Here is a 23,035-nt window from a genome sequence, read left to right on the forward strand (position 1 = left end):
CTTCCTGGAAAACCGTTTTAATCAGTGTACACAGGCAGCGAAGAGGGAGTGCAGAAGCTAAACTGGCTGGGCTGTCTTCAGGATGCCAGGTCTCCCTCCTGGCTCTAAGCAGAATTAGCAGCAATTCTAAGAGGCCCCCAGGCCTCCAACAGCAAAGCCAGAGAAAAGTCACCCCCAGAAAGCCAGTAGGAGAGGCCGCAGGCTGAGTGCTCAGCAGACGAGCGTGGTGGATGAGGGGTGTATGGACTCATCCAGAGCTCTCAGAGGCTCCATCCAGCAAGGCCTCTGGCTGGGGCTATATTTAAGGCTGGGTCAGACAGATGGGAGCCGCAGAGAGATGAAAGGTATGGCTGGTGAGCCCCAGGGGAAGGACAAAGGCACTGGAGCAGATGCAGCCACGGACAACGGCCAGCTCAGGCGGGGCCCTTACAATGCCCACAGCAAACAAGGCCATCCACACAGCTCAGGGGCCTTGGCCACTTCAGGGCCCCTGTCTCAGCCGAGCGCAAAGGCATCTTCCCGGCCAGAAATCAGAGCCAAAGCACCAGGCCTGTCTCACAGAAGCCTGTAGATGTGAGGCTGGGTCAGCAGGGGGACCAGGCCATCCCAGCTTAGTGACAATTCTGACAGCTGGGGTGGCACGGAATCCCATTCACCCGGCAGCGGCAGCCCCCGCTGGTGTCTCCCGGGCCCTAGGGAATGAGGGGGGAGAAGAGAGAAGGTCAGGGCAGAGAAGAGAGCAGTGCCCCTCCCCCGCCCCAGGCACCCCATCACACACGAAGCGCACTCGCCCACCCTGGGTCTTGGCCTGGGCACATTCTGCTGCTAAGAATGATCCTCATAGCCTCAGCTACCAGATGGAGGCAGCTCTCAAGGCTTTTCTGGTCTCTGGTAGCACCCTCAATTATGTGGTCTCTATCTACCCAACCTGAGAACCAGAGCCGCAAAGGACCTGATGAATTTTTGCACATTTGGAGGGGGTCAGCGCGCTGGCGGCAGGAGGGAGCGCTCCTTCCACCTCTACCAGTCTCACTGCCTGCCTGGACATGAACACCACCAGCCCCAACTCCAGGAACACTCCTCACGATGACAGATACCACTGCTCTCGCATGTTTTCCATTTGATTCTGACAGGAAGCCTGAGATGGGCTCTGCTATCATCTCCATTTTACAGAAGAAACTGAGGCTCAGAGAAGGGAGTAACAGCATAACCACACGGTCAGTGTGCGCCAGAGCCAGGGACCCACTCCTCCACTTCAGACTCCCACATGCACCCTCTAGGGCAGTGGTGGGCAAATACTTCTGTAAAAGATCAGACAGTTATCTGAGGCTTTGCCAGCCAGACGGGCTCTGTCCTTGTAGCACAAAAGCAGCCACAGACTGTATGCCAATGAATGTGCGGGGCTCCCACAAAACCGTACTTATGGACACTAAACTTCGGGTTTCATATAATTTTTACATGTCACAAAATATGCTCCTTTTAATACGTTCAACCATTTTTAAAATTGTATTTCTTTTATTTTTCTCATTTAATCAAGAATATACGCACAATTAGTTTGTGGAAAAGTTAAAACCCAGGCTTTCTAGCCTCAAGCCTCCCTCTTTTTTTAGAAATTAATTTATTTTTAATTGAAGGATAATTGCTTTACAGTATTGTGTTGGTTTCTGCCAAACATCAACATGAATCAGCCATAGGTATTGATATGTTCAACCATTTTAAAAAATGCAAAAAGCTTTCTTAGTTCACGAACTTCAAAAATGCAGGCACTGGGGTTAGACTTGGCCCATGGGCTGACTTGTCCAAACTCTACTCTCGGGCACCCTTCCCCAGTACTCCTGAGCCCTCTGCTCTCAGGGCACTCACCCCGGGGCCCCAGCGGGGGCCCTTGGTGACCCAGCAGATCTCAGTGCGGCAGACAGTGCACCGGATCCAGTCGCAGCCGTCCTTCTTCTGCACCACGATCTGGCACTGTGGGCAATGCATGGCCTCACCCTGCTGCAGCATGGTCTGGAGCAGAGAAGGTGCTGACCTCAGAGCCAGCCCGCTCCCTGGCCCTCGCCCCACTGCAGAGAGAAATCAGCCACCCTCTAGAGTCTCAGATTCACTCTCCCATGCTGCTCTACGCAGGCCCAGCTGCATGCAGCCTCCTCTCCTGTGTCTGCAGTCTCCTCCCTTCACCCTGACACTCCCTGCTGCCCGCCACCTGACCACGTGTCCTGAGTCCTGTCTCTGGACGGGAGAAATGCCAGCAGGCGCTCAGAACCTCCAGGGCTGCATGAACCACAGCCCTGACTAAGAAGCCCCCATTGCTCCCCAAACTCAGATCCTCGGCCTTCAGCCCTGACCCAGTCTCACTCTCAGCATCTCCGTCGTCTGCCGGGCAGCCATATCGTTCTGAGCTCGCAGGGCCAGGTCATCTTGATACTCCTTGCAGTTCATCTGCTCATGGATGGCCTGGAGCAGATGAGGCGCTCAAGATGAGAAAGTTCCCAGAAAGTTAGGGCCAAAGCAGGCATCCGCACAAGCACTTAATGCCTAGATAGTGTCAGTGACAGAGCCTTCCTTTGTAAACCACATACCCATTTTATAGAAGAGGACACTGAGGCCAGGGTGGTGAAGCAAGGGTCATCACATATGATAATAATCATATATACCTATTTAAGTCCTGACAGGCACAGAAATCCCTAAAGCACCTCTCCCCCAGGGCACAGCCCCTTGTCCCCAGCTGAGTTCTGCCCTGGTTGCTGGGGTAATGTTCTAAGAGTGAGCTTACTGGACTGCGACCAGGCTCGGCCCTGTCTACCCGCTCTAGACCAGTCTCTATAGTGGTCACCTGCTAAGAGAATACTGTCGGGGATGGCCTGAAGTGAGGGTTAGGTAGGGCTGTCTGGGTTTGGGGTCAGGGCTCATTCAGGACAGAGGTTGACAGCCTGAGGCCAGGGCTGGGATTGGCCTGTGACTAGGCTCAGGGTTAGTCAGAGGGCAGGACTGGGCTCAGTCTTGGGCCAGGGTCAGTCCAGGTTCAGGGCTCAATCTAAGAGTTAGGCTCAGGTCAGAACTCAAGCCACACCCGGCCACTGACACGCAGCTCTAAGCCATGGGAACCAGGTCAGTATACCAGCTCCCTTCTCTTATTCCCATAATAAGCTTGGACTTGCACTGAGCTCCTGGCAGGACCAGAGTGACTGGGCAGGGTGGGTCCCTGTCCCCACCTTGCAAAGCAGGCAGTTGACATGGAAGCACACAGGGCAGTGGAACGCATTGACATCATCCTCAAAGAAGCACCATCCCTTGCAGTCTGGGGTCTTGCAGTGGTAGCTGAAGGCACTGCGGTTTTCCGCAATGGAGATGCCCAGGTCCAGAAACCGCTGGTATTCCTCGGGGCTCAGGAGCTGCCAGCAGACCACAACCTTGGTGCATGCTCTCTTGGCCACCCTCAGGAAGCCCCCAACCCATGAAGTCCAACACAGCAGTGTTGACAAACTCTATCCAAAGAACAGGTTAGTGCCTTCCCTGGCGGTCCAGTGGTTAAGACTGTGCTGCCAGTGGAGGGGGTGACGGTTTGATCCCTGGTTGGGAACCGTGAGGCGTGGCCAAAAAGAATGCCATGGACAGAGGAGCCTGGCGGGCTACAGCCCACCGGGTCGTAAAGAGTTGGACACGACTGAGCCACTAACACTTTTGCTATCACTTCAGATGAGCAAACCAAAGCACTGAGGGGCTGTGTATCTGCCCTTGAGGTCACCCGGGCCATCTGGCCCCAGAAGTCCTCTCCCCACTGTTGTTAACTTCTCTGCTGTCTTTTCCTCACAAGGGTGGTTTCTTTACTAGCTATTTCCCCCAATTTCTATCCTGACCACTACTTGGGCTGCCAGGATCCCACACAGAGAAGGCTCTTGATAAATGTCTGGAACCCAAGACTGGGACTCTCAAACCCATTCCCACCAGCCAGCTCCCAGCCTAGTTCCCTGGGGTGGGGGGGCGGTAGGGGGCTGCCCCTCCGTCCCCCAGGCCTTACCGCTCGGATCTCCCTCTCCAGCAGCTTGCCCGAGCATGAGTAGGTGTTGTCAATGAAGGGGCAGGACACCTCGGCCTCCTGGCTGTTGCGGATGGTGCCCTGCAGACACTCCCTGAAGGAAGGGGGAGGAGGGGGTAGGGGTGGGAGTTAGGGGTCATCTGAACCCCACCCATGAGGACTCCGGCCCACGAATGGTGAGGCCTGACCACAGGCTGGCTCCTCCCCAATTTCTTCCTTTTTCCGGTGCCTCCCATCAACCCACCTTGTCTGTCCACCTCACTGCTATACATATTGCTCCAGCCAAGGTTGCCTCACCCCTCACCTGAGAACTGTAGAAGCCTCTCACTGGAGTCCCTGGATCGGCCACGTCCTTCCTCAAAGCCTCCCATCCGACCCCACCCAGAGCAAACCGGAGAGCCCTGGTGACTCACCCTCTCTAATACCTCTCTGTCCCTATGCCTCACCTGCTCCATCCCTCTGCTCCAGACACACTGACTCCTTACTGCTGCAGGCAGGCCAGGCACATACCCACCGTGGATCCCCTGGTCTGCTCAAGCACGGCTTCCCCAGGGGTTTCCCTGACCTGTTCTAGGGCAGGGCCTCCTTTGCTTATTAAAAGCCACTGCCACTTATGACACAATTTACAATTATATCAGTGATTATCTGATTAACATCCGCCTGCCCATGGGAAAGTAAGCTTCAGGAGGCAGAAACTGAGCTTTTGTGGGCATTTGGGGATTCCCAGGCCTAGTCCAGTCCCTGGCACCGAAAGCAGCTCATCAAATGTGTGCTGTGAAGGAGGACATGCTCTCTACATCCAGGGCCAGGAGGAGAGCCTCAGAGGGCAGACTATCCACCAGCAGGCGGCAGGGCGGGGCTGGCCCAGGCTGTCAGGCAAGGGACTCACCGCCCTTGCATGGGTCCCGCGGTGGTACAGAAAGGTGCCGGCTCTGGCGCCAGAATGTCTGAGCTGTGCAGCCTCTCTGTACCTCACATCCTTTCTCTGCAAGACGAGGAACTGGTGCCTACCTCCCAAGTTTGTGAGGATGCCCAACTAGCTCTGAGTCCTGGGCCCCACCCCCTTCCAGCCTCGGGTACTACATCGCCGGGGCCGCACCTGCAGAAGGTGTGCAGACACTCGCGCAGCACCACGGCCTCGCCGGGCGCCAGGACCGAGTAGCACACGGGGCACTCGGCGGGCTCGGTGTTCAGAACCAGGCTCCGCTGATCCAGCTGCACGTGCTTGTCATAGTTGCTTTCCTGCTGCTGCTGCTTCAGCTGGGCACACGGGGGTGGGGCCGCGGGGCGGGTCAGGGTCTCAGGGGCGGGCGGACCAGGAAGGGGGCAGGACCAGGTGGGGATCAGGACCGGGTGGGGGGGGCGGGACCCGGTGGGGGGGGGGGGCGGGATGGGTCAGACCACCTAACGGGAGGCAAAGGGGGGCTCATGGAAGGATTCTGGGGTTAGGGTGGGGCTGGGCATGGGGCAGGCAGTGAGCAAGCTCTGGAGATGATGATAAGGGTGGGACCAGGAGCGAGGCGACCAAACACAGGGGTGGGGCAGGAGGTGGGCCAGGCAGGGGCAGTTTAAGGCTAAAACCTAGGGTCAAGTCAGGGGGAGATGGGGTCTGGGTCTGAGTGGGGAGTCAGGGGTAGCAGGGCTCCCATTTCTGCCGAGAAGTATGGCAGGGGTAGCTACAGGGGGAAAGGCAAGGGGTTGAGGGGTGGTGATAAAGCGAGGGAGCAGAGCAAGGCGGGAGAGAGGCCGGGGTCTGGGCCAGGGTTGTAGATGGGACCAGCAGTGAGGTCACGGCCAGCACTGGGTCCAAGGGCGGGATGGGGACATCGGATCAGAATGGGAAACCGCTCAGGGTTACGTATCTACGTAATCTGTGAGTGTGTAACACGACGGTGTGATGGGGCAGAACAAGGGGCGGGTCAGCCTCCAACTGGGCAGCGAGGGGCTGGGTCCAGGCTCTCAGGAAGTCTAGGAGGGCTACAGCCAGGAAGGAAGGGGTGGAGGGGTGGGGGTCAGGAATAGTAGGATTCAGGATGAGGTCAGGGCTAATGGAGCAAGACCTAGGTCACAGCTGGATAAAGCGGGGGCGTGGTCTGGGTCTTGTCTAGGATGCTGGGGTCAGAGCCAGGTACTCTTGAGTGCACGATGGGAAAGTAAGTCAAAGCCAGGGGTGGCGCCACAGCTCACGGGGACGGAGGAGGGGGGAGCACAAATAAGCTTGGATGTGCATCACAGCCGGGGAAGAGGGTCTCAGCGATAGTATGAATGACCTCAGGGAGAGGCCGGTCACAGTCAAGTGTAGGGTCACCACCATCGGCGTGACCACAAGGGGGCAGCAACGGGGGCAGGAGCAATGTGGATGTGTCTCCCTTTCTGGCCTATGCCTCCCCCGTCCAGGCTCCAGGTGTCTTTCCGGGGACTTCGGCGCCCACCTGCTCAAACTGGTGCAGCGCCTCCTTCTCACCGGCCAGGCGTGCTTGCTCCTCCTCGTCTGGCTGGTACGAGGCGGGTACCTGGTAGGCCTCGGGCCGCGCCTGGCAGCACATCTCGCAGCCGGGCCTAGTGGGCTTGTTGATGAACGTGCAGCCGGGGCACGTCCAGCCCACCTGGGGGTAGAGGAGCAGTGATGGCAGGGAGACTAAATGGGGGGGGCGCGGGGCACAGGGGCACATGTGGGACAGCTTACCGGCGGGGGCTCTGGCACTGCATCAGGCTGCCCCCGACCCGGCTCTTGAGGGGCCTCAGGCTTTGGGGGAACTGGGTCCAGGGGGCCCCGTGGCTGCAGCGTGAGGTCCTTGAAGCCCAGATCTGGGGAAAAGGGTTCAAGGGGTGGTGGATCCATGTAGCCAATATCATCCACACCCTGAGCCAGCCAGGAAACCCCCCTTCTATCCTCTCCCTCTGCTCCAAGGAATTTCTAGCTCCGTCTTGCCAGGTGCGCCCAGCCATGGCTGAGCATCCGGGCTCCCACAGGGTGAAAGTCCCTCCTTCCACCCACCACTGCTCCTAGGTCCACCCGGCTTAAGAACCCTGCTTGAAAACAGATCTCCTGTGGGCCTAAGTGTCCACACAAGTGTCCACACCAAGAGGGATAAACAACACTTCTGAAGTGGCCCTGCCAAAATACTGAATCTGAATCCATTCCCAAGGGCACATAGGACAGAAAAGCTAAAAACAAAACTGGCCTGGAGAGTCAAGACCAGAGATCAAAGACTGAAAAAGACTGAGAAACACCAAGGCCAAGAGCCAGGTCTTTCACTATAAAGGACATGAGTGAGACAGCTGGTAAAATTTGAGCAAGATCTGCACATTAGATAGTGGTAATGTATCAAAATTAATTTCCTAAATTTGCTAACTGTACAATAAATGGAAGAAAATGACCTTTTTCTTTTTAAGGAAATATAAACTGAAGTATTTAGGGAAAAGGGACATCATGTCTGCAATCTACTCTCAAAACAGTTCCAAAAATTATTTAGGCATTAATAAATAATTTTACATGGAGACAATGATAAACCAAATACAGTCAAAATATTAGTATTTGGGGAATCCACATGAAAGGTACATGGGAATTCCTTATGCAATTCTTTGTACAATTTTGCAACTTTTCTGTAGGTCTGAAATATTTCAAAATAAGAAGTAAAAAATTTAAAAACTAGCTATTACATCCAACTTACAGATTTAGAAAACTGAGGAGGAGAGATAGGAGAGAACTTGCCTGAGGTCAAGGAGTTGATAAATGCCAGGGTGGGAACTGAACTCAGCCCTTCTCCCCCAGACTGGCTGTTCTCTAAAGGGTTCCCCAGGTGGCTCCCTCCTGGGGTGTCCTTTGTCCTCTCTTCCCCACTATGGATAAGGTCCTCCAGGCAAGTCCCTGATGGAAAGCCCCTGTGCTCTGCTCCTCGCTCCTTCCTGCTCTGCGACCACAGGGGAGTCCACGTCACCAGGAAGCAGAGCCTTACCTTCCAGCATCCGCAACTGCCTCTCCCGCTGCAGCTCCTGAGGGTTGAGCGAGGTGTTGCAGGCAGACAGTAGGTAGAGGTAGGCGCTGTCCCCATTCCGCCTCACACCGTGGGAGTGCAGAGTCTCCTGGTCCCGAGCCAGCCGCTGCCCAATCACCCACTGCTGCAGGGTTGGCGGGAAGCCATAGTCTAGGAACACCTGTCAGGGAGGGTGGACAGGAAGCGTGGGGAGGGAGGAGCAGAGCAGAGACAGGTGGGGGCAAAAGGGGAACCTCTGCCCTCCCTTTCACCCCTTCACTCACCATGTCCTTGAGGGAGGCCACCGTCATGTCCGGCCGCACGGTGAGCCAGATAGCGACCGTGTGCATCTGTGCATCCTCCACACTCACCCACAGCCTGCAGGGAGGGCAAGGGCTCTGGACAAAGGTCCAAGCTCAACCACCAGCTAGCTCCTGGATTCCCACTCCCCTGCGCTTCCTCCTGGATCAGAACTCGCTGCTTAGGCCCTGCAATGGCTCCACACGGCTCTCAGAATAAAACCCAAACTCACTGTGGCATCAAGGGCCTTAATGCGCTGGCCCCTCCAGTCTCTTGTATTACTGGCTATTATTGGCTCCTTAACCAAACCACAGCAGCTGTTATTAACTGTATGCTAAGACTCTTTATTGGTTTGAATATGTTTATTTATTTATTTATTTTTTTTTTTTTGCTAAGACTCTTTAAAGCACTTAACACGTATTAACTCAGTTCTCTCAATGAACCCATGAGACACGTACTGTCATCTCCCCTATTTTACAGATAAAAACAAGAGGCACAGAGAGGTTATAGTGACTCTGCTGAGTAAACAATAACTGTTAAGAGGCAGGATTGAAATCCAAACAGAAGTATTTCAGAGAAAGTGGTTTTAAACACCAACCTTCTCAAAGGTGTAAAAACTGTTTGGGAAGACCAATGGCACGAAAATGGATGGCTGAGATGAAAAAACAGAACTGATTTCAGGACACAGGAAAAAGCCCGCTTAGAACCTCCAGAGCAACTTGGGAAAATGGTGCATCCTTAAAGCAAGAACAACAAAAAACAATCAGAAAATGAAGAAGAGTTGCTGGGAATCTAACAGTAACTCCTGACTCATCTAACCTTCACAGGACCCATCTACAGGTTCACAAGGAAACTGAGAAATACCAAATGACACTCCAAGGAGGCAATTCGTAAACTCAGAATGTGGGAGAATTCTGGAGATCAAAAACCAGATTTCTAAAAAATTAATGCCACTAAAAATAGAGAAAGTGGGTAAAAGAGATTCAGATAACATTAAGAAATGCTGTGTGTCGATTCTCATTTGGCTCCTAATTAGAACACACCAACTATAAAAAATGCTAATGAGATAATCGAGGAAAGTTTAATACAAATAGAATATCAGAGGATTTTAAGGAGTTGTTAATGTTTCAGGTGTAATAATGGTATTGAGGTTATTTTTTAAGCCATTAGTTTTAAAGACATATCAAGGTACTTATGAATGAGCTAAAATCTGAGACTTGCTTTAAAATACTACAGAAAATACCCTCAAAATTTCTCAGGATAAAGATTTTCAACATCTAGCCAACGATCAATGAAATGAGCAAGTTTTAGACACGTAAAGACAACAAACGTTTACCATCCACTTCTCCACATGAAAAGTCTTTGAACACAAGAAACAAGAATAGCTGAGTCTGATGCAGAATGGAAAACTAAAAGGGAATTTAAAGAAGGAAAGGAAATTTAAAGATCTTAACCTTCAAGACATTCTTCTTCAAGCAACAGGGGTTTTGAAACATGAAAGATACAGTGTCAACTGCACTACTTATTTTATACTGAGTAATATTTCCATAATCAAAATACTGTAAATGCTATTTTACTGGGTTTACGTTTTTAGTATCAACCTAGAGCAAAGCATAGAAGCCTTAATTTTACTTAGAAAACAAAATCTAAAAGCTATAACCAAGACTTCCCTGGTGGTCCAGTGGCTAAGGCTCCAAGCTCCCAGTGCAGAGGGCCCGGGTTCGATCCCTGGTCAGGGAACTAGAGCCCACATGTCACAACTGAGAGTTCGCATGCCGCAACTAAAATAAAAATTCTGCATGCCACAATGAAAATCAAAGATCCTGTGTGTCACAACTAAGAATCAAAAAATAAATAAAATTTAAAAAATAAAATAAAAGCTATAACCTTAACACCAGTAACAGAGAAGCACAGTTGGAGCCCTCATTTCTGCCGTCACCAGATCAGTAGTGATCAGTTAGTCAGAAAATTCATTACAGCAGAGAAATGCAGACACAGTTGCAGACTCCAACACTTAATTTTACCTTACAGGATACAAATGCACATTCAGTGGCCAATCTCTAGGCAAAAAGGCCACTGTTTTTTTTATTTAGTACAAATCTGCTACTGGAGTTTCCCATGATTTTTTTTTTCTTTTTGTATGAACTATACCCATTATACAACGGTTTCTGATCTCTAGTATCAGCCTCTTTAAAGTGGAGCAAGAACGTAAGACTCTCAAAGCATCTGAGTACAGAGAGCCCTTTTGGATTTTTACCTTTTTTTTTTTTCACAATTCACTCACCCTCAAATGAATGGCTTTTTTTTTTTTTGGTGCCTCATCTCTATTTTGTCTTTCTAAAGCAATCAGTTTAAGTTTTCATAGACAAAATTCTCTTTTAGCACTCGTGTTTTATTGATTGATATAACAGCTATTAAATTATAATATGGAAATAACAAGCACAACTGATATAAACAAGCTGTGTGTGGTGGTATGTTTTACAGCAGCAACTATAGTGTCATTTAATTGGGGGAATCAAGTGGAGGTCAACTGGGAGCACTTCTACTACAGTACTAAGAAAACCCAGGAAGTTAGGAAAAGGGATCAGTGAGATGAGTATGTTAAATTCCTCATTTTTCATGACAAGATATGTACACAGATACCATCTTAAGTGGATATATCAAGAAATGGATATACAAGTATTTTATTTGAAATCAAATGGCCAATTGATCAACAGATGCAATGTAATCCCTGTCAAAATTCCAGCTCACATTTTTTTGCAGAAATTGACACACTAACACTAAGATTCATATGGAGATTCAAGGGGCCCAGAATAGTCAAAAAAAAATCTTGAAAGAGAAGAACAAAGTTGGAGTACTTATGCTTCTGTTTTAAAAATTTACTACAAAGCTATAATAATCAAAACTGTCTTACTGGTATAAGGACAGACATATAGAGCAAAAGACAAGAAATTAGGTTTCAGAAGTAAACTTTAGACTTATGGTCAAATAATTTTCAACAAAGGTGCCAAGATATTAAACACAGACAAAACAGTCTTTTTATTTTTAACAAACAGTGCTGTGACAACTAGATATTCACAAGCAAAAGAATGAAGTTGGATCTCTGTCTCTCACCGTAACAAAGTTACAGTTTGAGTTCACCATAGTTAACTCAAAAAGGATCAAAGATGTAAATGCAAGAGCTAAAACTATAAAACTCTTTAAAAACAAAAATAAGGGTATACCTTTATGACCATGGATGAGGCAGTGGTTTCTTAGATGACATCAAAAGCACAAACAAGAGAAAACAGATAAACAGTATTTCATCAAAATTGAAAACGTGTGCTTCAAAGGACACTATCAATACAGTGAAAAGACAACCCATAGAATGGGAAATGAAAATAGGTATCCATTGTATACATACACACCACAGTTTCTTTACTTAGGTTGTTTCCATATATATACACAATGAAATATGATTCAGCCATAAAAAGAAGGAAATTCTGGCATCTGCAACAACACGGACATTGTGCTAAGCGAAATAAATCGGACAGGGAAAGACAAATTCTGTATTATACCACTTATATATGGAATTTAAAAAAATCAATGTCAGAGAAACAGAACAGACGACTGGGGAGGCGTGGGGGTGCAGGTGGCCAAAAGCTACGAACTTCCTGTTTTAAGATAAGCAAGTTCTGGAGAAGAGATGTACAGCATGGTGACCATAGTTAACAATATCGTATATTTGAGAACTGCTCAGAGAGTAAGTCTTAAAAAGTTGTCACAAGAAAAAAATAATTTGTTACTATGTCAGGCAATGGATGTTAACTAAACTTACCGTGGATATTAAAGCATATGTCATACACCTAAAATGGTTCTGAGGCTCAATTTCCAACACGTGGAAGGGGAAAGAGAGGGAAGCCTTCCCACATAGCACCAAGCCATTTTCAGACACCAGCAGGGCATCCTACAATTCAGCTTGATTCTGGCCCTCTCCACCCAGAGACAGTGTCAGCTCCCACAGGCTGTGGGCTCAGTCCTACAAAGCTGCCCCCACCACTTCATACACCAATCGAAACCCCAAGTTGTCACCTGTTCTCTGACTTACTGGATACAGATTAGGGATTCCAACGACCTCCTCCATGGGTTGACTATTTTGCTAGAACAGCTCACAGAACTCAGAGAAATATTTACTTACTATATTATAAAAGGATATAATAGCCAAATGGAAGAGATGTACGGATCAAGGTATGTGAGAAAGGGCATCATTCTCTCCAAATTCCAAACCCTGTCTTTTTGAGTGTTCATGGAGGCTTCATTACATAGGCATGACTGATTAATCCATGGGCTACTGAGATTCAACCTTCAGCCCTCTTCCCCTCCCCTGGAGATCAGGGTGATGAGACTGAAAGTTCCAATTCTTTAACCACAGGGCTGGCTCCTCTTATGACCAGCCTCCAACCTTAGGCAATTTAGGGCAAGTCCAAGAGTCACCTCACTAACATAACAAAATGCACCTTTATCATTCTCATAGCTGAAGAAATTCCAAGGGTTTTAGCAGCTCAGTGCCAAGAACAGGAAGAATATACCCTTCTTACTGTAAGTAAGTCACAATACCTTAAACTAACTGTTTTATATGTCAATGATATCTCAATAAAACTGGGGAAAAAATTATGTCCATATAAAAACTTGTACACAAATGTTCATAGCAGCATTGTGTATGTTAGCCAAAAAGTGGGAACAACCCAAATGTCCATCAACTGATTAATAAAGAAAATATGGTATAACCACACAATAGATTATTATTCAGTCATAAAAAGGAATGAAGTTTTGATACATGCTACAACATGGATGAATCTAGAAAACATGCTGCTAAGTGACAGAAGCCCAGACACAAAAGGCCACATAGTGTATAATTCCATTTCATTTATATGAAATTCCCAAAGTAGGCAAATTTCTAGAGAAAGAAAGTAAATTAGTTGTTGCCTAAGGTTGAGGGGTTGAGGAAAGAAAACTCGGGAGATAGGGAGTGTCTATTAATGGGTATGGGGTTTCTTAATGGGATGATGAAAATGTTCTGTAATTGGTTATGGTGATGGTTATACAACTGTGAATATACTAAAAGCCTTGAACTATGCACTTTAAATTGATGAATAGGGTCTGTCAATTATATCTCAATAAAAAATCAAATGGGATCCAATACTGAAAATTAGAAACTGTAAAAGTGTCTTACTACACAGCAGGAAAAAAACATTTGAGTGTTTAATATGTGCCAGGCACTGTACTGAGTATTTCAGCATCAAGTTTAAGTCTCCTGGGGCAGACAGCCTCCCTTCAAGCTGCATGTGGCTGTGCAAAAAAGTTCTGGCCATGGGAGTTAAGTGGAAGAAGTGTGTGCAATTTTGTGAGCTGTGTTCTTAAGAGGAGAGTGGGAGGGTGTGCCCTTCTTCCTTCCTATTGACAAGAATGGTGATGCAATGGCTGGAACGGGAAGAGCCATTTTGGATCATAAGGTGAACCTGAGAAAGGAGGTCATGAATGGCATAATAATAAAACAAAAGAAGCAGGAGCTCTGAGAACTACAGAGAGCAGAGCTTCCACATCTGGAGTGCCTACCATCAAACTTGTTTATGCCACTGTTAATATGTTTTTTCCTGTTCTATGAGACCTATCATTCTAATACACCTCCTAACAACCCTATTAACAGCTCTACTATTACTGCTCCATTTTTTAATTTAAAAAAAAAAAAAAAAACTCTGAGAGCCCAGAGATAAATCCACACACCTATGGACACCTTATCTTTGACAAAGGAGGCAAGAATATACAATGGATTAAAGACAATCTCTTAAAAAAAAAAAAAAAGACAATCTCTTTAACAAGTGGTGTTGGGAAAACTGGTCAACCACTTGTAAAAGAATGAAACTAGAACACTTTCTAACACCATACACAAAAATAAACTCAAAATGGATTAAAGATCTAAACATAAGACCAGAAACCATAAAACTCCTAGAGGAGAACATAGGCAAAACACTCTCTGACATAAATCACAGCAGGATCCTCTATGATCCACCTCCCAGAATACTGGAAATAAAAGCAAAAATAAACAAATGGGATCTAATTAAAATTAAAAGCTTCTGCACAACAAAGGAAACTATAAGCAAGGTGAAAAGACAGCCCTCTGAATGGGAGAAAATAATAGCAAATGAAGCAACTGACAACTAATCTCAAAAATATACAAGCAACTTATGCAGCTCAATTCCAGAAAAATTAACGACCCAATCAAAAAATGGGCCAAAGAACTAAATAGACATTTCTCCAAAGAAGACATACGGATGGCTAACAAACACATGAAAAGATGCTCAACATCACTCATTATCAGAGAAATGCAAATCAAGACCACAATGAGGTACCATTTCACACCAGTCAGAATGGCAGCGATCCAAAAGTCTACAAGCAATAAACGCTGGAGAGGGTGTGGAGAAAAGGGAACCCTCCTACACTGTTGGTGGGAATGCAAACTAGTACAGCCACTATGGAGAACAGTGTGGAGATTCCTTAAAAAATTGCAAATAGAACTGCCTTATGACCCAGCAATCCCACTGCTGGGCATACACACCGAGGAAACCAGAATTGAAAGAGACACGTATACCCCATTGTTCATCACAGCACTGTTTATAATAGCCAGGACATGGAAACAACCTAGATGTCCATCGGCAGATGAATGGATAAGAAAGCTGTGGTACATATACACAATGGAGTATTACTCAGCCATTAAAAAGAATACATTTGAATCAGTTCTAATGAGGTGGATGAAACTGGAGCCTATTATACAGAGTGAAGTAAGCCAGAAAGAAAAACACCAATATAGTATCCTAACACATATATATGGAATTTAGAAAGATGGTAATGATAACCCTGTATGCGAGACAGCAAGAGACACAGATGTTTAGAACGGACTTTTGGACTCTGTGGGAGAGGGAGAGGGTGGGATGATTTGGGAGAATGACATTGAAACATGTATACTATCATGTAAGAAACGAATCGCCAGTCTATGTTCGATACAGGATACAGGATGCATGGGGCTGGTGCACGGGGATGATCCAGAGAGATGATATGGGGTGGGAGGTGGGAGGGGGGTTCAGGATTGGGAACTCATGTACACCCATGACTGATTCATGTCAATGTATGGCAAAACCAATACAGTATTGTAAAGCAAAATAAAGTAAAAATAAAAATTTTAAAAATAAAAAATAAAAAACTCTGAGAGTTGAAATGACCTGCCTTAGATCGCAGAGCTGATTTGTGACAGCTGGGTTTGAAGCTAGAGCTCTTGACACAAGAACCTGCCATTAAGGATAACTTAACTGTTCTATGTGCTCAGTTGCTCAGTCATGTCTGACTCTTTGTGACTCCATGGACTGCAGCCCACCGGGTTCCTCTGTTCACGGGGATTCTCCAGGCAAGAATACTGGAGTGTCTCCCTCATTGCAGGCGGATTCTTTACCCACTGAGCCACCAGGGAAGCTCTAACTGTTCTACAGGCCAACACTACATTGCAGCCCACTGGGGTTCAGGAAGCTCCGAACCCTGGGCTTCCTGGTCAGCCACGCACTCCTCACCTGATGTCCTGTGTCGGAGAGACCTCAGGCTTCAGTTGCACATTCAGGGGCACCCGTTGCTCTGCCAGCCAGATGGCACACTGCATAGCCACCTGTTCATCCCCACCAGCCACTGCTCGGCTGAGTCTCTGGGCTACCTCCTCAGCTGAAATCCACAGTGGAAGCAGGTTAGCACAGGGTTTATTTTTCTTTGGGGGTAAAGAGGGTGAGGAAGGAGGTGATTCTTTATACATGCTGCTTCCTCTCTGTCTTCTTGGTAAACTCCCACACATCCTTCAGCACCCAGCTTAAAAGTCCCTTTTTTCTGAGAGGCCTTCGCTGACACTCCCCACCCCTGCTTGTTTGGTTCTGTTTTCCCTTCATGCTCCCAGGTCCCCCATACTTGCACTTGTTTATCCAACAAACATTTATTGAGCTCTTGCTGTTCAGTCACTAAGTTGTATCCAGCTCTTTGTGACCCCCATGGACTGCAGCACTCCAGGCTCCCCTGTCCTTGCCTATCTCCCGGAGTTTGCTCAAACTCATATCCGTTGATACCATCCAACCATCTCATCCTCTGTTGCCCCCTTCTCCTTCTGCTCTCAATCTTTCCTAGCATCAGGGTCTTTTCCAATGAATTGGTTCTTTGCATCAGGTGACCAAAGTATTGGAGTTTCAGCATCAGTCCTCCCAATGAATATTCAGGGTCGATTTCCTTTAGGATTGAGGTCTTACTGTTTGCCAATTACTGTCACAGAAACTGGGCTTCAGCAGTGAATAAGATAAACGGGGCCCTCTTCTCATGGACTTCCCAGCCCAGTAAGAAGACAACTAACAAGTTAACAAAAGCAAAAGATTCAGACTGTGATTCATGCTGGCAAGGAAATGAACAGGATAAGATGAGGAAAGAGAAGAGGAGGTAACACTGAAGCTGAGACCTGAAGCAGGAGGTGTTGGATAATGTCAAGACCTGGTTGGGGAAAAGTGTTCCAAGGAGAGAGAAAATGAAAGGCCTTGGTCAAGAAATGGTCGGATTAGAACAGAGAAGCTGATGAAGCTCCAGCAGAATGAGCAAGGGGGCAGATGGGGGAAGGCAGAGATGAGCAAAAGCAGAAGTGAGCAAAGTCAGCAGGCATGCAGGCTACCCAACTGCTCTAGGCTTCTGTTCTAAGAACAAACACAGGGGTATGTGAGCAGGTTGGTGACATGACCTAACTTAAATTCTCCAACCTGAGTGGAAGGTGCGAGGTGGAAGGCAAAGACCCTGGTATTCAGGTCAATTGAGGTCTGGTTCCCCCACTAGCATGGGTGGTCTCTTGCCCTCTGGGAGCTCCCCACCCTCTTCTCAGCAGAGCTGGCCCATGGAAGGCCTTAGGGACATCAAATAAAAGAATGACAAGATGCCCTTGGAAGCAACCGGCCTGCAAGGGAGGAATCTGCGAGGCAAGTGGGCAGGAGGAGGACAGATTAATACCTCTCTCCCAGGCCCTTCTGGAGGAGAGGCCGCGTTCTGGCAAGGCCCACCTCCCACCCGAAGCTTCTCAGCCGCCCCCAGGCTGTGCCCACCTTTCTTGATCTTCTCGTCCATCTGGCGTGGTTGTGCCCATTCCCCCGCGGAGGGGGGCGGGCTGCAGCTCCGGGGAAATGCTATCTCCCAGTCACCTGGGAGGACGGGCAGACCACGAGAAACTCAGCCCCAGCCGGTGGCCTCTGGCGCGGCCCGGGCCTTCTTGGTGCCTCAGGGTCCCGGGTGGCAATCGGGTAGCATCACATTACCCGAAGACCGGGGATGGGGCCTGGGAGGAGGAATGGGTGGGAGGTGAGAGGGAGCGCCAAGCCGAGCCGGCTCTGGGAGACAGAGGAAACTGGACAGGCCTGGCTGCGGGGAAGGGGAGGAGCGGCGCCGCACAGCCAGGGCGCTGGGCCGGAGCCCTTCTCCCTGCTGGGAGCGGGAGCGCCCTCCGGGGTGCGGGATTTCAGCCCAACTCCCTCCCGCCCGCGGCGGCCCCTGTCAGTCATGAGAAGGAGCGCGGCAGCTTCAGCGAAAAAGAAAGTGAAAGTGGCGGCTCCGGAAGTGGGGCGGAAGACTGTCCCCGGATCCAGGTCTCCCCGCCACCCCCGCCCGACCATCCAGCGGCGGCCCCCGCCCCGGGTCACGGGAATCCAGGGCGCTCTTGTCCCGCCGTCCGGGGCGTTCCCACGCCGCCCTCGGCCAGACACGGACACTGTGACCCTCACTCACCCGCTGGGTCCAGCCAGCAGCGCCGGGGAGGAGCGGGGCCATGAGGGGCGGGGACTGGGCCGAGAGGGCGGGGACTAGGCCTGGAAGGCGGGGACTGGACCGGGAGGGCGGAGCGCGGCGCGGAGACCGCCCTTGCTCAGTTCAGCAGCCCCAGCACTGGTCGGCTTGCCGGTCCCTACTCCTTTGGCAGAAGAAAACGAGGCTCTGTTTCTGATCTGCCCGAGGCCACGTAGTCGGATTTAAATGCAGGTTGGGCAGCCTCAGGAACCCACCCTTAGCCAGCTGGACGCTGCCTCTCGGCGGTTAACTCTCCACCTTTTAATTGGGCCACTAATGAAGCTTCCCCGGTGGCTCAGAGGGTAAAGCGTTTTCCTGTAATGCAGGTAGACCTGGGTTAGATCCCTGGGTCAGGAAGATCCTCTGGAGAAGGAAATGGCAACCCACTCCAGTACCTTTGCCCGGAAAAATCTCATGGACGGAGGACCCGGTAGGCTACAGTCCATGAGGTCGCAAAGAGTCGGACACGACTGAGCCACTTCACTTAGTGAAATTTTCTTCAGTATTCTTGCCACTTCAGTATTCTTGCCTTGAGAACCCCATGAACAGTATGAAAAGGCAAAATGATAGGATACTGAAAGAGGAACTCCCCAGGTCAGTAGGTGCCCAATATGCTAGAGGAGATCAGTGGAGGAGTAACTCCAGAAAGAATGAAGGGATGGAGCCAAAGCAAAAACAATACCCAGTTGTGAATGTGACTGGTGATAGAAGCAAGGTCCGATGCTGTAAAGAGCAATAGTGCATAGAACCTGAAATGCTAGATCCATGAATCAAGGCAACTTGGAAGTGGTCAAATAGGAGATGGCAAGAGTGAACATCGACATTCTAGGAATCAGCAAACTAAAATGGACTGGAATGGGTGAATTTAACTCAGATGACCATTATATCTACTACTGTGGACAGGAATCCCTTAGAAGAAATGGAGTAGCCATCATGATCAACAAAAGAGTCCAAAATGAGGTACTTGGATGCAATCTCAAAAATGAAAGAAGATCTGTTTGTTTCCAAGGCAAACCATTCAATATCATGGTGATCCAAGCCTATGCCCCAAACAGTAACGCTGAAGAAGCTGAAGTTGAACGGTTCTATGAAGACCTACAAGACCTTTTAGAACTAACACCCAAAAAAGATGTCCTTTTCATTATAGGGGACTGGAATGCAAAAGTAAGAAGTCAAGAAACACCTGCAGTAACAGGCAAATTTGGCCTTAGAATGCGGAATGAAGCAGGGCAAAGACTAATAGAGTTTTGCCAAGAGAACGCACTTGTCATAGCAAACACCCTCTTCCAACAACACTAGAGAAGACTCCACACATGGACATCACCACATGGTCAACACCGAAATCAGACTGATTATATTCTTTGCAGCCAAAGATAGAGAAGCTCTATCAGTTCAGTTCAGTTCAGTCACTCAGTCATGTCTGACTCTTTGAGACCCCGTGAATCGCAGCACACCAGGCCTCCCTGTCCATCACCAACTCCTGGAGTTCACTCAGACTCACGTCCATTGAGTCAGTGATGGCATCCAGCCATCTCATCCTCTGTCATCCCCTTTTCCTCCTGCCCTCAATCCCTCCCAGCATCAGAGTCTTTTCCAATGAGTCAACTCTTCACATGAGGTGGCCAAAGTATTGGAGTTTCAGCTTCAGCATCAGTCCCTCCAAAGAAATCCCAGAGCTGATCTCATTCAGAATGGACTGGTTGGATCTCCTTGCAGTCCAAGGGACTCTCAAGAGTCTTCTCCAGCACCACAGTTCAAAAGCATCAATTCTTCCGCGCTCAGCTTTCTTCACAGTCCAACTCTCACATCCATACATGACCACTGGAAAAACCATAGCCTTGACTAGACGGACCTTTGTTGGCAAAGTAATATCTCTGCTTTTCAATATGCTATCTAGGTTGGTCATAAATTTCCTTCCAAGGAGTAAGCATCTTTTAATTTCATGGCTGCAATCACCATCAGCCGTGATTTTAGACCCCCAAAAAATAAAGTCTGACACTGTTTCCACTGTTTCCCCATCTATTTGCCATGAAGTGATGGGACCAGATGCCATGATCTTAGTTTTCTGAATGTTGAGCTTTAAGCCAACTTTTTCACTCTCCTCTTCCACTTTCATTGAGAGGCTTTTTAGTTCCTCTTCACTTTCTGCCATAAGAGTGGTGTCATCTGCATATCTGAGGTTATTGATATTTCTCCTGGCAATTTTGATTCCAGCTTGTGCTTCTTCCAGCCTAGCGTTTCTCATGATGTATTCTGCATCTAAGTTAAATAAGCAGGGTGACAATATACAGCCTTGACGTACTCCTTTTCCTATTTGGAACCAGTCTGTTGTTCCATGTACAGTTCTAACTGTTGCTTCCTGACCTGCATATAGGTTTCTCAAGAGGCAGGTCAGGTGCTCTGGCATTCCCATCTCTTTCAGGAGAAGCTCTATACAGTCAGCAAAAACAAGACCCGGAACTGACTGTGGCTCAGATTATGAACTGCTTTTTGCCAAATTCAGACTTAAATTGAAGAAAGTAGGGAAAACCACTAGACCATTCAGGTATGACCTAAATCAAATCCCTTATGATTATACAGTGTAAGTGAGAAATAGATTTAGGGGACTAGATCTGATAGACAGAGTACCTGATGAACTATAGACTGAGGTTCTTGACATTGTTCAGGAGAAAAGGATCAAGACCATCCCATGGAAAAGAAATGCAAAAAAGCAAAATGGCTGTGTGAGGAGGCCTTACAAATAGATATGAAAAGAAGAGAAGCGAAAAGCAAAGGAGAAAAGGAAAAATAATCCCATTTGAATGCAGAGTTCCAACGAATAGCAAGGAGAAATAAGAAAGCCTTCTTCAGTGATCAATGCAAAGAAATGGAAAACAACAGAATGGGAAAGACTAGAGATCTCTTCAAGAAAATTAGAGATACCAAAGGAACATATCATGCAAAGATGGGCACAATAAAGGACAGAAATGGTATGGACCTAACAGAAGCAGAAGATATTAAGAAGAGGTGGCAAGAATACACAGAAGAACTGTACAAAAAAAGAGCTTCACGACGCAGATAATCACGATGGTGTGATCACTCACCTAGAGCCAGACATCCTGGAATGAGAAGTCAAGTGGGCCTTAGGAAGCATCACTATGAACAAAGCTAGTGGAGGTGATGGAATTCCAGTTGAGCTATTTCAAATCCTGAAAGATGATGCTGTGAAAGTGCTGCACTCAGTATGCCAGCAAATTTGGAAAACTCAGCAGTGGCCACAGGACTGGAAAATGTCAGTTTTCATTCCAATCCCGAAGAAAGGCAATGCCAAAGAATGCTCACACTTTTAGGGGAAGCACACTGACTGAAACCGCCCACCCACCCTGGCCAGGCCCTTTAGTAACCATTCACACGAGTTGTTTTATGACAGGAGATCCTGGTAAGGAATACGGAACTAGTAAGCCACCACCAACCAGAGGAGTTCAGGAAAGGTCAAAAGGAGACACCGCGTGTCCGTCCACTTCCCAGAATCCCTCTCACTAGCATCCATCTTGGCTGGGCGATGCGTGTGCCACCAGGAAAGACTCTGAATTAGAATGATTGGCCAAAGACAACCCAGAAACTAATCCCATCACCATAAAACCCGAGACTGCAAGCCACATGGCAGAGCAGTTCTCCTGGGTTCCCTTACCCTACTGCTCTCCACCCGGGTGCCCTTTCCCAATAAAGTCTCTTGCTTCATCACACATGTGTCTTCTCGGACAATTCATTTCCAAGTGTTAGACAAGAGCCCAGTTCCGGGCCCTGGAAAGGGTCCCCCTTCCTGCAACAAAACTACTGTGCAATTGTACTCATCTCACCCACTCCAGTAGTCTTGCCTGGAAAATCCCATTGATGGAGGAGCCTGGTAGGCTGCAGTCTACTGGGTCGCTAAGAGTCGGACACGACTGAGCAACTTCACTTTCATGCATTGGAGAAGGAAATGGCAACCCACTCCAGTGTTCTTGCCTGGAGAATCCCAGGGACGGGGGAATCTGGTGGGCTGCCATCTCTGGGGTCGCACAGAGTCGGACACGACTTAGCAGCAGCAGCAGCAGCACATGCTAGTAAAGTAATGCTCAAAATTCTCCGAGCCAGGCTTCAGCAATACATGAACCGTGAACTTCCAGATGTTCAAGCTGGTTTTAGAAAAGGCAGAGGAACCAGAGATCAAATTGCCAACATCCGCTGGATCATGGAAAAAGCAAGAGAGTTCCAGAAAAACATCTATTTCTGCTTTATCGACTGTGCCAAAGCCTTTGACTGTGTGGATCACAATAAACTGTGGAAAATTCTTCAAGAGATGGGAATACCAGACCATCTGACCTGCCTCTTGAGAAACCTATATGCAGGTCAGGAAGCAACAGTTAGAACTGGACATGGAACAACAGACTGGTTCCAAATAGGAAAAGGAGTACATCAAGGCTGTATATTGTCACCCTGCTTATTTAACTTAGATGCAGAATACATCATGAGAAATGCTGGGCTGGAAGAAGCACAAGCTGGAATCAAGATTGCCAGGAGAAATATCAATAACCTCAGATATGCAAATAACACCACCCTTATGGCAGAAAGTGAAGAGGAACTAAAAAGCCTCTCGATGAAAGTGAAAGAGGAGAGTGAAAAAGTTGGCTTAAAGCTCAACATTCAGAAAACTAAGATCATGGCATCTGGTCCCATCACTTCATGGCAAATAGATGGGGAAACAGTGGAAACAGTGTCAGACTTTATTTTTTGGGGCTCTGAAATCACTGCTGATGGTGATTGCAGCCATGAAATTAAAAGATGCTTACTCCTTGGAAGGAAATTTATGACCAACCTAGATAGC

General features: G+C 48.2%; 1 protein-coding gene across 4 annotated transcripts; it reads right to left on the bottom strand.

Annotated features, from left to right (window-relative positions):
* Positions 1-18,183, bottom strand: RBCK1 (RANBP2-type and C3HC4-type zinc finger containing 1). 4 transcript variants are annotated; one of them, XM_018057665.1, is made up of 13 exons: positions 18,133-18,183; positions 17,457-17,555; positions 15,912-16,056; positions 8,298-8,391; positions 7,996-8,194; positions 6,723-6,844; positions 6,469-6,642; positions 5,136-5,296; positions 4,019-4,130; positions 3,213-3,392; positions 2,356-2,454; positions 1,864-2,007; positions 1-692 (listed from the first exon to the last, which is right to left on the bottom strand). In XM_018057665.1, the coding sequence occupies exons 2-13, from the start codon at positions 17,476-17,478 to the stop codon at positions 612-614; spliced, it is 1,533 nt and encodes a 510-aa protein (XP_017913154.1). In that variant the 5' UTR covers positions 17,479-17,555; positions 18,133-18,183; the 3' UTR covers positions 1-611. The 4 variants fall into 4 exon arrangements, 3 of the variants coding, with proteins under 3 accessions (XP_017913154.1, XP_017913153.1, XP_017913155.1); XM_018057664.1 differs by lacking the exon at positions 18,133-18,183 and having other exon boundaries at positions 1,864-1,968; positions 17,457-17,686; XR_001919049.1 differs by lacking the exon at positions 18,133-18,183 and having other exon boundaries at positions 609-692; positions 2,346-2,454; positions 17,457-17,686.

Source organism: Capra hircus, chromosome 13 (genome assembly GCF_001704415.2).
Source record: "Capra hircus breed San Clemente chromosome 13, ASM170441v1, whole genome shotgun sequence".
In the NCBI taxonomy this organism is placed as follows: domain Eukaryota; kingdom Metazoa; phylum Chordata; class Mammalia; order Artiodactyla; family Bovidae; genus Capra; species Capra hircus.

What these genes read in the sequence shown, in the direction of transcription:
- RBCK1 (XM_018057665.1), bottom strand. Translation starts at nt 17,478, where the DNA reads ATGGACGAGAAGATCAAGAAAG. An exon ending in GGACGAGAAGATCAAGAAAG is followed by an intron (nt 16,057 to 17,456) that starts GTGGGCACAGCC and finishes TGTGGATTTCAG; the next exon opens with CTGAGGAGGTAGCCCAGAGA. An exon ending in TCTCCGACACAGGACATCAG is followed by an intron (nt 8,392 to 15,911) that starts GTGAGGAGTGCG and finishes CCCTCCCTGCAG; the next exon opens with GCTGTGGGTGAGTGTGGAGG.